Genomic DNA, 13260 nt, shown 5'->3' with positions numbered 1-13260 from the left:
ACCAAGCCACGTTGCGTTTCCTCCTCTGTGACGTCATAGCATCCCCCGGAGCCCAGAAACCGAAACCGAAATCGCTCGGTATAATAATGCTATTATTAAATTATTTATCGGATATATATGAATCCCGCTTTGTGTATCGTGCTCCCTGAAGCATGACGCAACGTTTGAATCAACAAACGCATGAACGAAAATTTTGATGTCTCCACCCCTTTAAGCTTGCGTAGAGCGGCATGTATTTCAGATACGCTGAAATCGGCATCTAGTGTAGGGTTGGGGCTACCAATGTAATTGCTGTGTGGACCGACTTGTCCCCTGGAGGTATATCTGGGGCAGAGGTAGTCAAGCACCTGTTGTGGACCTTGCTTAAGGGTCTCCGTATAAAGGAGCTTCTGCAGCCGATCCTGTTGGGTGGTGCGGGTGGTGGTATTATCAAGCAGATGTTTGAGGAGTTTCCACGAGGAAGCGCGATGAAGTTGTACATCCACCGTGTTACACAGCTCAGTCCATTGTTGCCGGCTGAGGGTTTGACAATGCTCCTCGATGGCTGTGTTCAGTTTGGAGATCTTAGTTCTGAGGCGATGGTTTAGGCGCTGCCCCTTCCATCGAGCTAGGATAGAGGCTTTATCCTCCAGAAGATGGGCGAGGCGGCTATCCATGCGTTAAACTGAGGCATCTGTAGTTACCACCCGAGTGGCCGTTTGAACATCAGTGCGTAGCGCTTGCATCCAGGTGTTAATGTCGGTAATGCCTTCTGCTGAGGTAGAACCTATGCGTATTTTTCGAAAAACGTCCCAGTCGGTAATGGTGAATTCTTTAGTGGGGGCAGGGGCGACAGCGAGTTGGGGTAAAGAGAGAGCAAGGATATAATGGTCGCTGCCCAGGTCTTGCTGGGTATTGGTCCAGTGTGCATTGTTGATATGTTTGATGAAGGTGAGGTCGGGGGTAGAGTCCCGGGTAGTGGAAGTACCGAGGCGTGTAGGAAAGGAGAAACCCGTGATGAGCGTAAGGCCTAAGTCGTAGTAATCTTGCCAGAGGTTGCGAGCTGCAGCTTCCGTGTGAACGTAGCCCCAGCCTGTATGGGCGAGGTTGAAATCACCGCTGATGAGTAGGGGGTGCGTTCCAGCTACGTGAAGAGCCTTCTTAAAGAGGGTGAGGAAGCGACACCTTGTTTTATCCTTGGAGCTATTGTAAATGTTCAGAAGGAAGATGCATTCTTTCCGTTTACGATTGGGAATTAATTCGAGGAATAGATGTTCGATGTGAGGACTATTGAGGTCATGTTCAATAACAGGAATACGACGCCGTACTAGGGTGGAGACAATTAAGTTTTCTCTCTCCCTCTCATTGACAGCCATGGGATGAAACCGTTAACTTTCATAAGTATCAGGATGCAAACATTCTGGAGTTTGTCCTGAGCATTTGTCTGCATCCTATAGTGTGCATGTTTGTATCAAGTTCTCGTGTTACAATCGCAGTGATCTACAAATATTGCTATATTGCAACAAACAAATTTATTTCACTTTCTTTTCAAATCTACAATGTGGCCATGCAGTAGCGACTGCATTAATAAGCAAAAAAGAAAACTGCAGATTCAGCGTACGTGCTGGAATCTATGCGAAGTGAAGTTTTTGTCAAGTGGTCAGTTAAATGCTGCTAAAGTAACTGCGATATATGCAATTTGTCTTATTTTCAACAATCCAACTTGTCATCTTTTGCAAGGTTTGCTTATGCACCGCATAGGTCACAACCTTAATGTCATGTAATCTTTATGCATTACACTGTTCATAAACCATACCGAAACGCAAACGGCCGGTAATGTAGATGCACGCTGCGAGACATCAACACAGTGACGTTTGTTGAGCAAGGAATGGTGCGAGGTGTATGCAGATGAATGAATGACGTGCTTATGTACTTATTTATTTATATACCTCGGAGACTGCAAGGTTGGGGTATTATGCAAGGGGGAATAAAAAAGTTGTTACAAAAGGAAGAAGGGCACAACATTAAGACAAAAACCAGCAAAAAAAGTAGTACCAATACATTGCACCAACTAGCCCAACGTGTTTTACTGGCACAACATTATACAATACTTAACAAACAATAACAGAAAAAGTTACTGCCCGTGCACCCTGTACAGACGGTAAATCATCGAAGCTGAAATGTGCAGCCCCGGTGTTTATCACTGGGTTAATTCCAATGGTTTATTCAAGTCTTTCTATATTATTGTTATGTCTGTGTTTCTTAATGAGGTTATGCACATGTTTGACTTGGGTTTATCACATTGTTTATTTAGAATGCCACACATTGCACTTTGCAAGATCACCATCATAGAAAGTGCAATGAGTGGTTCATTGTGTTAATCCAGCGGGTCCAGCAAATTCTTTCTGAATTATGTTACGCACTTGTGTTTTGTAATGCGTTAATCATAATGTTTATGACTCAGTTATGCATTTTAGTTACGAAATGACACACCGCGGCTGCACATTTCATTTAATTAAATACAGGGACACATTTTCGAACCTATCGGGAAGTCGAAGAGAGACTGCTGCACGCGCGCTCTGCTGTTAGAGAGAAACGACGTCACTATTGGTCTAGCCAATGGCCCACCACACCTTTGCTGTGAGATAATAATGGCATCATGATCTTGTCTTAACCCCATCCCCCTTTGTGTCCCTTCCCTGCAATAATACGCAGATAAATGTATGTTTGAAATGCATAAACATTTCTATGTCTGCCGAACGAGAAATGTCTCCATCCATCATGCAAGACGAATGCAATGGCTCACACACCCTTAAACAATGGCTCATACCACTACACTAGGGTTTTTGGGATCGGACCATGAGTGTTTCGCCTAGGCATACACAGCTTCACTGTAAAAAGAATGAACACCTTTCTGCTAGAGACCAAGACAATCATGAGGTGTATTACCAATGAAAGTTTATTGAACATGCCGAGTAAATGCTGTTGGACAAGCAATAAATCGACTTTACACAAAAAGCAGAAGCAAGATCTGATGTGTGTCCATACAGATCCCAACAGGAAACGCATCCATCTCTGAAAGTGTAACAGCGGCCATGCTGACACAAGATTCTCCCAGTGTATTTGCATCTACAGCATCCATAATTTCTCTAGGCAGCCGATCTCCACAGAATGCTAGCTTCTTCCTCTACAATGCACTCTCCACATCTGAGCGTGCATTGTAGAGGAAGAAGCTAGCATTCTGTGCAGATCGGCTGCCTAGACAAATTACGGAAGCTGTAGATCTAAAAATGTTGGGTTAATCTTGTCAGCACTGCCTCCGTTAGAAATGGATGCATTTCCTGTCAGGAAACGCACATGAATTTTTGCTTCTCCTTTTTGTGTATGTACAGTCTATTGCTTGTGAGCGAGCATTTACTCGGTGTGTGCATTAAACTTTTGGTTGTTAGATCATCTCGGTTTTCTCGTTTGTCCTATGTGTTCTCTGGTGCCATTTCCAGCCAGGCTATTCGTTTTTTTTAGACTGCAGCAAGTCACTTTAAAGGCCCTCATGATACCTTATAAAATCTTTTATTTGGCCAATGTAGCAAGAATGTACAGTGTGAAGCAGTAAGAACAGGGATGCTAACTTCTAATTAAAAGGTTTATTGTGAAAATGCAGTGATCTATAAAGGTTACCACAAAGTAGTACAGCAATAAAACCTGATAAAGAATAGTGCTTGATAAAACCAAACATAAAAGCAGGAAAGGGAGAAAATACCTATAGATATACAAGTCCAGGGAAAAAAACATTGCGATCACCAAGTGTGCATGTGGCTACCTTCCAGTAAACTCATTTTTGCCCCAATGGCATGGAACTGGAAGAATGTGCTTGCATAAGCAAGCTGACAGTCTGTCTATTGGAATAACAAGAGTGTTTCTTGAAAGGTGCTGGCATGCAGGATTGGCAATTGTAATGATTTTTTCCTGCACTTGGAATTTTTCTCTAATTTCTTTCTGTAGCATTTTTATTTATGTCTGGCTGCATGAAGCACCAATTTTTATCTATCTTTCAAAAATGTCTCTTTTTCTGGGGAAAACTCGGGGAAGGCAGGAGATGGAAATTCAAGACGATGAGCAACATGACAAGGTGAAAGTAGGAGCCAACGTTTCCACACGTGCAACTTGAAGAAAACAAGTCCACTTGTCGAAACGTTGGTTCCTGCTTTCACCTTGTTCTCGTTTTGCTCATCGTCCTTTTCTTCTGGTAATTTATATAACTAGCCACATTTTTTACAAATGAGCCTCAGTTGAAAGTTAATCCTCATCCATATCTAGTGTCATCCTGTTGATACTGCTTCATGCTATGCACTCTTGCAACATTTGTGTGTGTGTGTGTGTGTGCACACGCGTGGATTTGGATGTGAGATCGGGCCCTTGGGCAGAGGTATCATTCTTCTCCTGTGCAGCCTTATGAATTCATTAACTATAGTGCAAGAGAAATGCGATGGACAGGAACGAAGTGAACACACAGAGCGCTTCGTTCTTGTCTGTTGTCTATCTGTTGCACTTTAGTTAATATTGATTGATTAGTAGGGTTTTTTGGCGCAAGGGCCAGATGTGACCAAAGAGCGCCAAGTCGATGGTCTGTACTTCTGAATGATATATGGTTGTTAATTGCGGGGAGTAATGAAACACGGCTGTATAGTGGCCTAAAATATTCGCTAAAAAGCACAGTATATGCATGTGGTGCGATGTGGCTGTAAAAGGGCCTAAAATTAATTTGCTCTAAAGTGCGTAAAATACAAGTATCTACATTCATGGTTATATTGCGCTCAGTTTTACACAGACGATATTAAGAAAGGACAGGACGTGGACGGACGTAGCGCAAACTACCAACTGTTTAATAATGTTAAATAACGCGCTTATATACAAGGAGATATGGCGCGAGGGGGGGGAGGGGTTAAAAGATATGACAAGTTCACAGAATGTGATCATAGTTCGGGTCAGGCATACGTGGTTCACTGGCACCCGTTCGCCCTGGCAAACTCAACCTCAGCTTTGATAAGCGCGATGGACGGAGTGCTTACGCACATTTCTTTTTCTTTTGCTATCGCAAGCGCCTCCCATATTTCTCGCTCCGTTTTTGTTTTTGATGTGCCAATGACTGTGGCGCTTTCTAGAAGCGGAGAGCATTTGCATTGTTTGCAATGTGCAGCCAGGTTGCTGGGTGCTGTCAGAAGCTGGCACGTGTATTTGTGCTCCCGTAACCTATCGTTTAGACAACGTCCAGTTTGCCCGATGTATACTTTCCCGCAATCTAGTGGGATTTGGTAAACAACTGAAGTTGCACATTCCACGTACTTTGTCACGTGCTTAGTTTGACAGATCGTAGCACTAGTGTTTGCCTCTTTGGATCTGGCACAAATACACGTGCCAGCTTCTGACAGCACCCAGCAACCTGGCTGCACATTGCAAACAATGCAAATGCTCTCCGCTTCTAGAAAGCGCCACAGTCATTGGCATATCAAAAACAAAAACGGAGCGAGAAATATGGGAGGCACTTGCGATAGCAAAAAAAAAGAAATGTGCGTAAGCACTCCGTCCATCGCGCTTATCAAAGCTGAGGTTGAGTTTGCCAGGGCGAACGGGTGCCAGTGAACCACGTATGCCTGACCCGAACTATGATCACATTACGTGAACTTGTCATATCTTTTAAACCCCCCCCCTCGCGCCATATCTCCTTGTATATAAGCGCGTTATTTACCATTATTAAACAGTTGGTAGTTTGCGCTACGTCCGTCCACGTCCTGTCCTTTCTTAATATCGTCTGTGTAAAACTGAGCGCAATATAACCATGAACGTTCACCAACTAGCCCCCTTCATTGCTTTACTAAAAGTATCTACATAATATAAAAAATGACTGTGATTGATCGTTTCTGCGATGACAATAGATGTTTCACAAGATGGGGATGGTCAGTAAATTATGTAAAATCTGTAGCACTAGTGCCTCACCAAAGCCTTGAAAGCAAGGGCTGGGAGGCAGGTGCTCTAGAAAATGTTTTCATTGCAGCTACGACCTCCAGGTGGAGGCCGCGCTACAAGTAGCCTGGCCAAATCACATTTAGGGTGTCAGTTTCAAATAAAAAGTTGAATAGTGATTGAAAAGTAAAAAGGGGTTCATTACTAAGAAAAAATGCTAGATGTAACGGTATGTGTTAGATATAAGCAGAGGGAAAGTGCTTTTTTCTTTCTGCCTCTATTTCAGTGCATTGGATAAGAACATGAATAACTGTAAGCCTGTTGCCACATTTGCTACATGTCGGACGTTCGCTTCCCGTCAAAAGGTAGGAGTGAGTGGCCTACGTATGTCCTATTCTTAATCTACACAGAAGCACTTCCTTATGTCTTGTTGTTCTTTCAGTTATCCAGTTCCCTAATTTTGGTTTGATAACGTGTAGCTTATTCAATACTACATTATCCCATTGGCCCTGCCAGTATTCCTCAGTTTGTTGCGTAAGAAGGGCTTAAGTTCTTTTGCTGATATAGGTTTATTCATATCTGTTTCATTAAAGGTGACTGACGTTGCACTTTCGTCAGCAGCTACATTGCCTTTTATGCCCCTATGGCCAGGTACCCAACATAGGATGATGTTCTGGTTGTACATTATTGCTAGGCATAGTTGTGTGTATAGTTCATTAAAAACATGGTTCTTATGTTTTCGAAAACTCATTAAGGCCCTTATTACGCTTAAATCTGTGAAAATGATGGCCTTATTCAGATTTGTTTTTCTGATGTGCTTTACGGCTGAGAGTACTGCGTACGCTTCAGCCGTAAAAATACTTGTGTTAGGATTTAGAGTACCAGAGGTGGAAAAAACTGGCCCAAGAGCTGCATACGCGACACCAGCAGATGATTTAGAAGCATCTGTATAATACTCGGCACAGCAGTACTTCGCTTGGAGTTCGAGGAAGTGTGATAGTATATGTGCCTCAGGTGCATGTTTCGTTATTGCAACAAAAGAGATATCGCACTCCATGGTCTGCCATTCCCAAGGCGGTGGAAGGCGAGTGGGAGGCAATAAGGTATTTTCTGGGAGATGGATGTTTGTTTCTTCTGCCATTGCTTCGAAACGTAGGCTCAAAGGAGTTCTAATACGTGGGCGGTTACTGTAAAGTCTGGCAGCGGACAGGTCGCTAACAATGGAATGACATGGATGCTCGGTGTCTGATTTTACCTTAGTGTAGTATGAAGAACTTAAGAATGTTCTGCGTAGATGTAAGGACCATTCGTTGGCCTCGACGTACAAACCTTCAACAGGGGTAGTTCTAAAGGCGCCTGTTGCCAGTGGTATACCGAGGTTGTGGACTGGGTCGAGAATCTTTAGCGCACTCTCAGTTGCGGAGTGGTACACCACGGCTCCGTAATCGAGGCGTGATTTTACGAGACTCTTATACAGGCTCAGCAGACATTTCCTGTCACTGCCCCAGGTTGTTCGAGAGAGCAGCTTGAGGAGGTTCATGGTCTTGAGGCATTTTTCTTTGAGATATTTTAAGTGGGGGACGAAGTTAAGCTTTGTGTCCAGGATAACACCTAAGAATTTGTGTTCAGGGCTAACAGTTAGTCTTTCTCCATTAAGGTTAATATCGGGTTGTGGTAGTACACTTCTCTTGTTAGAAAACAGGACACATGTGCTCTTTTGGGGGTTCAATTTGAAACCATTCTCGACCGCCCACCTTGAGAATCTATTCAAGCCAAGTTGTAGCTGCCTCTCGCAAATGCTAAGATTACATGACCTGAACCCTATCTGTACGTCGTCCACATAGACGGAATAGAAGAGTGTGCGAGGTAATACGGTGTGGAGGGAATTCATTTTAACGATAAATAACGTACAGCTCAATACTCCACCCTGCGGTACGCCTGTCTCCTGTATGAATGGTCGAGATTGCACGTTGCCAACTCTAACACGAAATGTCCTGTTAGAGAGATAGCTTTCAATTATTCTCAGCAGGTTGCCGCGAATGCCCATTGCAGAAAGATCCCGAAGGATCCCGAAGCGCCACGTGGTATCATACGCCTTCTCCATGTCAAGAAAGACAGACAGCACAAGCTGTTTGTGGACAAACGCTTCCCTGATATACATTTCCATGCGTACAAGCTTATCTGTCGTTGATCTGCCTTCTCTAAAGCCACATTGATATTGATCTAATTTCTTGTTAATTTCTAGATAATGTACCAGGCGACTGTTTACCATCTTTTCAAAAACTTTGCATAAGCAGCTCGTCAATGCTATAGGCCTATAACTATTTGCCAAAGAAGGGTACTTACCCCGTTTCAAAATAGGAATTATGATGGTCTCTTTCCAAGCAGAGGGAATGCGGCCGGACGACCATATAGAATTGTAGAGACAAAGAAGGGTTTTTTGTGTTTCAGGCGGCAGGTGTTTAAGCATTTCATATAGGATGCGGTCAGATCCGGGGGCAGATTGGTTGCAGCTGTTTAGGGCTGCCTGAAGCTCTGCCATGCAAAAGGGTCTATTGTATGCCTCGTATTTTGCGCTTTTCCTTTCTAATGGTTGTCCTTCTATTTGCCTTTTGTACCTTTGGAATGTTTCAGAGTAGTGCGACGAGCTGGATATCTGTTCGAAATGTGCGCCAAGAAAGTTCGCCTGATCTTCCATGCTGTCGCCTTGAGTATTCACTAAAGGCAGAGAGTAAGACTGTCGACCCTTTATTCTATTAACTCTATTCCAAACCTTTGTTTCGTCAGTATAGGAGTTAATGCCTGATATATACTTTCTCCAACTCTCTCTTCTAGCTTGTCGCCGCGTTCTTCGACCCTGGGATTTGACCTGCTTGAAATTGACTAGATTTTCTGCTGTCGGAGAATCCCGAAGTAAACCCCATGCCTTGTTTTGCTTCTTTTGCGCTTTTCGACACTCATCGTTCCACCATGGAAGACGGCGTTTTGTGGACAATCCACTTGTTACAGGGATACATTTGGAGGAGGTGTCAAGGAGGAAAGCCGTAAAATATTCAACTTCAGCGTCTATGCTTAAAGCACACATGTCGTCCCAGGATAAACAAGCAAGCTTTTTGAACGTTTCCCAGTCAGCCGAGTCAGTTCTCCAGCGAGGTAATTGTGGAAGGCATTCATTAGCCATAGGTGTGCCTAGAACTACAGGGAAATGATCACTCCCGTATGGGTTTTTAATAACTTTCCATTGAAAGTACGGTAGAAGAGTAGGCGATGCTATGCTAAGATCTATTGAGGAGTATGTTTTGTTTGCCATGTTATAATACGTGGGCTCCTTCCCATTCAAAAGACATGCACCTGAAGAAAAAAGGAACTGTTCAATCAAGCGACCTCTCGCGTCGCAGCGCGAGTCGCCCCATAGGTAGCTGTGCGCATTTAAATCTCCAAGCACAAGATATGGTTCAGGCAACTGATCTATTAGTGTTTGGAATTCTTGTTTGTGGAGCTGAAAATGCGGCGGTATATATAGGGAGCAAATGGTTATCAGCTTATTTAACAGTACAGCTCGAATGGCCACTGCCTCAAGGGGTGTTTGTAGCTGTAAGTGTTGACAGGCTATAGATTTGTCAGCTATGATGGCTACGCCACCGGATGATGCGAGGGCATCATCGCGATCCTTCCGAAAAATAACATACTGACGTAGGAAGTGTTTGTGTTTAGATTTCAAATGAGTCTCTTGGACACACAGCACTTTAGGAGTTAGTTGATTAAGGAGTTCTTGGATATCATCGAGGTGAATAATCAGTGTATCCATATTAAAATAAATGTTGTGCTATGTGTCAAAGAGAATGAACTTGGTTTAGCTTATGTTGCCCTTTTGGGGCCCTGTAATTGGAGTTTTTTCTTTTTTGGAGCGATCGGCAAAATGGCGCCGCTCCTTAGGCGTCAACTGCGCCTTCTGACTCGGTGTTGTGTCCATGGCCTCTTGAGAGGCACTGGACAGCCGCTCTTGCGAGCGGTGTGTTTTCCGTGAAAGCCTTGTCTCGGAAGACAAGGCCTTGGAGCCCACCGTCCTGGTGGTTGGTGGGCTAGTCTTGACCTCGGAGCTGGGCTGTCTGGTGCCAGCACTAGCGGAGGTCTCAACTGTGGACAAATTCGGGAGAGGTAGGGCAGCCTTCGCTGCTCCCACCGTGGGGGTGGGTGGCGTTGCCGCACGCTCGCTACGCGTGGTGCTGGCGTCCGCCAAGTGCCGTTGTGGTACTGCCCCCCGACGTACCACTTCGGCGAAAGATGCGGTCTGTGTAAATGTTTGTGAGATGCGTTGCCTTGCTTCTCTGAAAGTTATGTTTTCTTTTACCTTTATTGTAATTATTTCTTTTTCTTTCTTCCATTCTGCGCATGATCGGGAATATGCTGGGTGACCACCATTACAATTACTACAACGGGGCTCAGCCTTACAGTCATCTGCAGAGTGGTCATTGATGCCACATTTTGCACATGTTAGCCGCCCTCGGCAGCTCTGGGAAGCATGACCATACGGCTGTCCATTCATTTGCGTGGTTGGCCGACCATTCAAACTTGGTGTCCTTTTTGATGAGACTGCGCAAAAGCTGTGTCTTTTCTGCCAGATTCGGAATGTATTTCCCAAAGTAGTTGGCAACACCTAACATTCTGTGCACTGCAGCTTTGTCCGTTGGTTGCGACATTTCTTTAAGGGACATGCTCAGTGTGGCATTTGGCCTTATTCCGTCTCGGCTGATGACATCACCCAAAAATTCAACTTCAGTAAGCCCGAACTTGCACTTGCTTGCGGTAAAAGTTAAGCCAGCGTTTTTTGCCAGCTGCAATACATTTCGAAGGCGTGTGTGATGTTCTTCTTTAGTGATGCCCCAGACAAGAACGTCATCTACATATACACGCACCCCTGGAGCCCTGTCAAAAATTTCGCTCAAAGTTTTTTGAAAGACTTCAGGAGCTGAGGCGATACCGAAGGGCAGCCTCATAAAACGGTAGCGACCAAAGCGCGTGCCGAATGTGCAGATTTTTGATGTGGCGTCATCCAAAGGAATTTGGTGGAAACCTGAATTCGCATCGAGGCGGAAAAAATATTGAGCGCCGGCGAGCTCAGCCTGCATGTCTTCACGCTTAGGCATCTGATAGTGCTCATGTTTCAGGCATTTATTGCTATGCCTAGGATCAATGCATACACGTAGTGTGCCGTCCTTTTTCCGTACAATAACAAGCGGGCTCACCCAGTCCGTTGGTTCTGTCACTTTCGTGATGATAGCGGCTCGTTCCATGCGGTCCAGCTCCTCCCGCAGTGGTTCTTGTAGTGTCAAGGGTACGCGCCGCGCTGGCTGGACTACAGGTATCGAACCAGTGCGTAGTACCATCCGATACTGGCGGGCGACGCTGCCTGTTCCTTGGAAGAGTTGAAGAAATTCCTGCAGTATTTCGTCGGCAGCGCTAGCGTTGACTGCATCCACCGACCTCGCGACCAGTCCGAGCGCCTCACTTGCAGATAGTCCGAGTATTGCCTGGTGGCCTTTTTTTACTATAGAGAAGTCGAAACACCCAGCCTGATTTTTTATGGTGACTGGTAACGACGCAACACCGAAGTGACTGATAGCGTCACCGCTATAGGACCGCAGAATGGAACTGCTCGGCTCCAAACATTGCATCCCTTTGCACTTCCGATAGACCGAGTAAGGCAGCAAGTTAGCTTGGGAGCCTGTGTCTACTTTCAAGAAGGCATCCTGCCCGGCCACTTTAGCGTTTACGATCCAGTCCGTCGAGCTTCTCACCTTGCAAGTTTTTACATCAAGGATGTCGAAATTGTTCTGCACGTTGACCACTTCGCTTACTGTAGACCCTTTCTTGCAACATGCTGCAAAATGATTGATGCCACCACATACAAAACACGTCTTGCCGAACGCGGGACACCTACTGCTTTCGTGCAAGCGGTTGCATTTCATGCATTTAAATGGACGCTTCTTTACCGACGCGACCTGTTTTTCCGCCTGAGCCCGTGCCTCGTTCTGCTGGCTAGACAGTTCAGCAGCCTTGCAGATTTGTTCTGTCTTGGCTAGCGTCAGGTCTTTTACTTTGAGGAGCTTCTCCCGCAACTTGGGGTTGTGTACACCGAATACAACCTGGTCGCGGATCATTGACTCCGTTAATTCAGCGAAGTTGCAGCTTCGGGACAGCTTTCGCAAGTCGCGCAGGAAATGCTCAAAGGGCTCCGCTTCGTCCTGGGTTCTTGACCGGAAAATGTACCTCTCATAGACTTCATTTTGCTGTTCTTCACAGTACTCTTTAAACTTCCGCACGACCGTCGTGTAATCATCTTTGCGTTCCGCCTCAAGAAAGGTGAAGTTGTTAAACACCTGAAGTGCATCGTCGCCAGCAATACTCAGCAGCAGCGCAGCCTTGACTGCTTCTGACCTTGGTTCTTTCGGAGATGCTGTCGCTTGTAGGAACAGTTCGAACTTCTGGATGAACAGGTTCCAATGCTTCGCGATGTTGTCGGATGAGCTGGAAAGTTGCAGATGCTCCGGTGGCTTGACTAGCTCCATTGCTCTGAATGGTTACGTTCATCCAGCGGCACCACTTCTGACACCATGTATCGTATGGACGGGATCCAAGAATGAAAAGAACGTTTATTCCGGAAACACACTGGGTATATATAGCCGTCGGCATTCACAGGCACGTGTTGCCGTAATCTTCGTGCTGTCAGTCAGTTCAGGCCGATACGTGCGAAGCATGTGTAGTCTGCACGATACACTGTCGTGCCCAACTTGCGCTGTCGATGGCTAGCATTTAAGCATTCCGCACGCTGTGTCGATGGTAGTTGTCGCACGCCTGGGTTGCCAGTTGGTGAAGAGGGCTTCGTTCAGAACCGGCTTCAAGCGCTGCGATGCAGACAGTGGCGGTGATAACTTGATACCAGAGTGTTGTCTTGGATGAACAAGCCAAGAACGGACCCCCCACGAGATTGCGCCGTGTAACTTGACGCAGCGTGAGCGTGCCATTCCCGATGCGCTGTCGTGCCCAAGTTGCGCTGCCGATGGCTCGCATTTAAGGCTTCCGCATGCTGTGTCGATGGTAGTTGGCGCAATCCCGATTTGGCATTTGATGAGGCAAGCTTCGTTCAGAACCGGCTTGCAGTGCTGTGATGCAGACAGTGGCGGCGATAACTTGACACCGGAGCGTTGGCTTGGATGAACAAGCCAAGAACAGACCGCCCAGGAGATAGCGCCCTGTAACATGAACCAATATGAGCGTGCCATTCCCGATGCGCTCTCGTGCCCAAGAAGCGCTGTCGAT

At 45.7% G+C, this 13260-nt stretch overlaps 1 protein-coding gene across 1 annotated transcript; it reads right to left on the bottom strand.

Moving 5' to 3' along the window:
• Positions 1-11794: 11794 nt before the first annotated feature.
• Positions 11795-12509, bottom strand: LOC139061209 (uncharacterized). Its single transcript, XM_070541129.1, has 2 exons — positions 11934-12509; positions 11795-11821 (listed from the first exon to the last, which is right to left on the bottom strand). The coding sequence occupies exons 1-2, from the start codon at positions 12507-12509 to the stop codon at positions 11795-11797; spliced, it is 603 nt and encodes a 200-aa protein (XP_070397230.1).
• Positions 12510-13260: the final 751 nt, after the last annotated feature.

This window comes from Dermacentor albipictus, chromosome 1 (genome assembly GCF_038994185.2).
Source record: "Dermacentor albipictus isolate Rhodes 1998 colony chromosome 1, USDA_Dalb.pri_finalv2, whole genome shotgun sequence".
Lineage (NCBI taxonomy): Eukaryota > Metazoa > Arthropoda > Arachnida > Ixodida > Ixodidae > Dermacentor > Dermacentor albipictus.
Note: the sequence above shows the minus strand (reverse complement) of the source record. Positions and strands in the feature narration are given on the sequence as shown.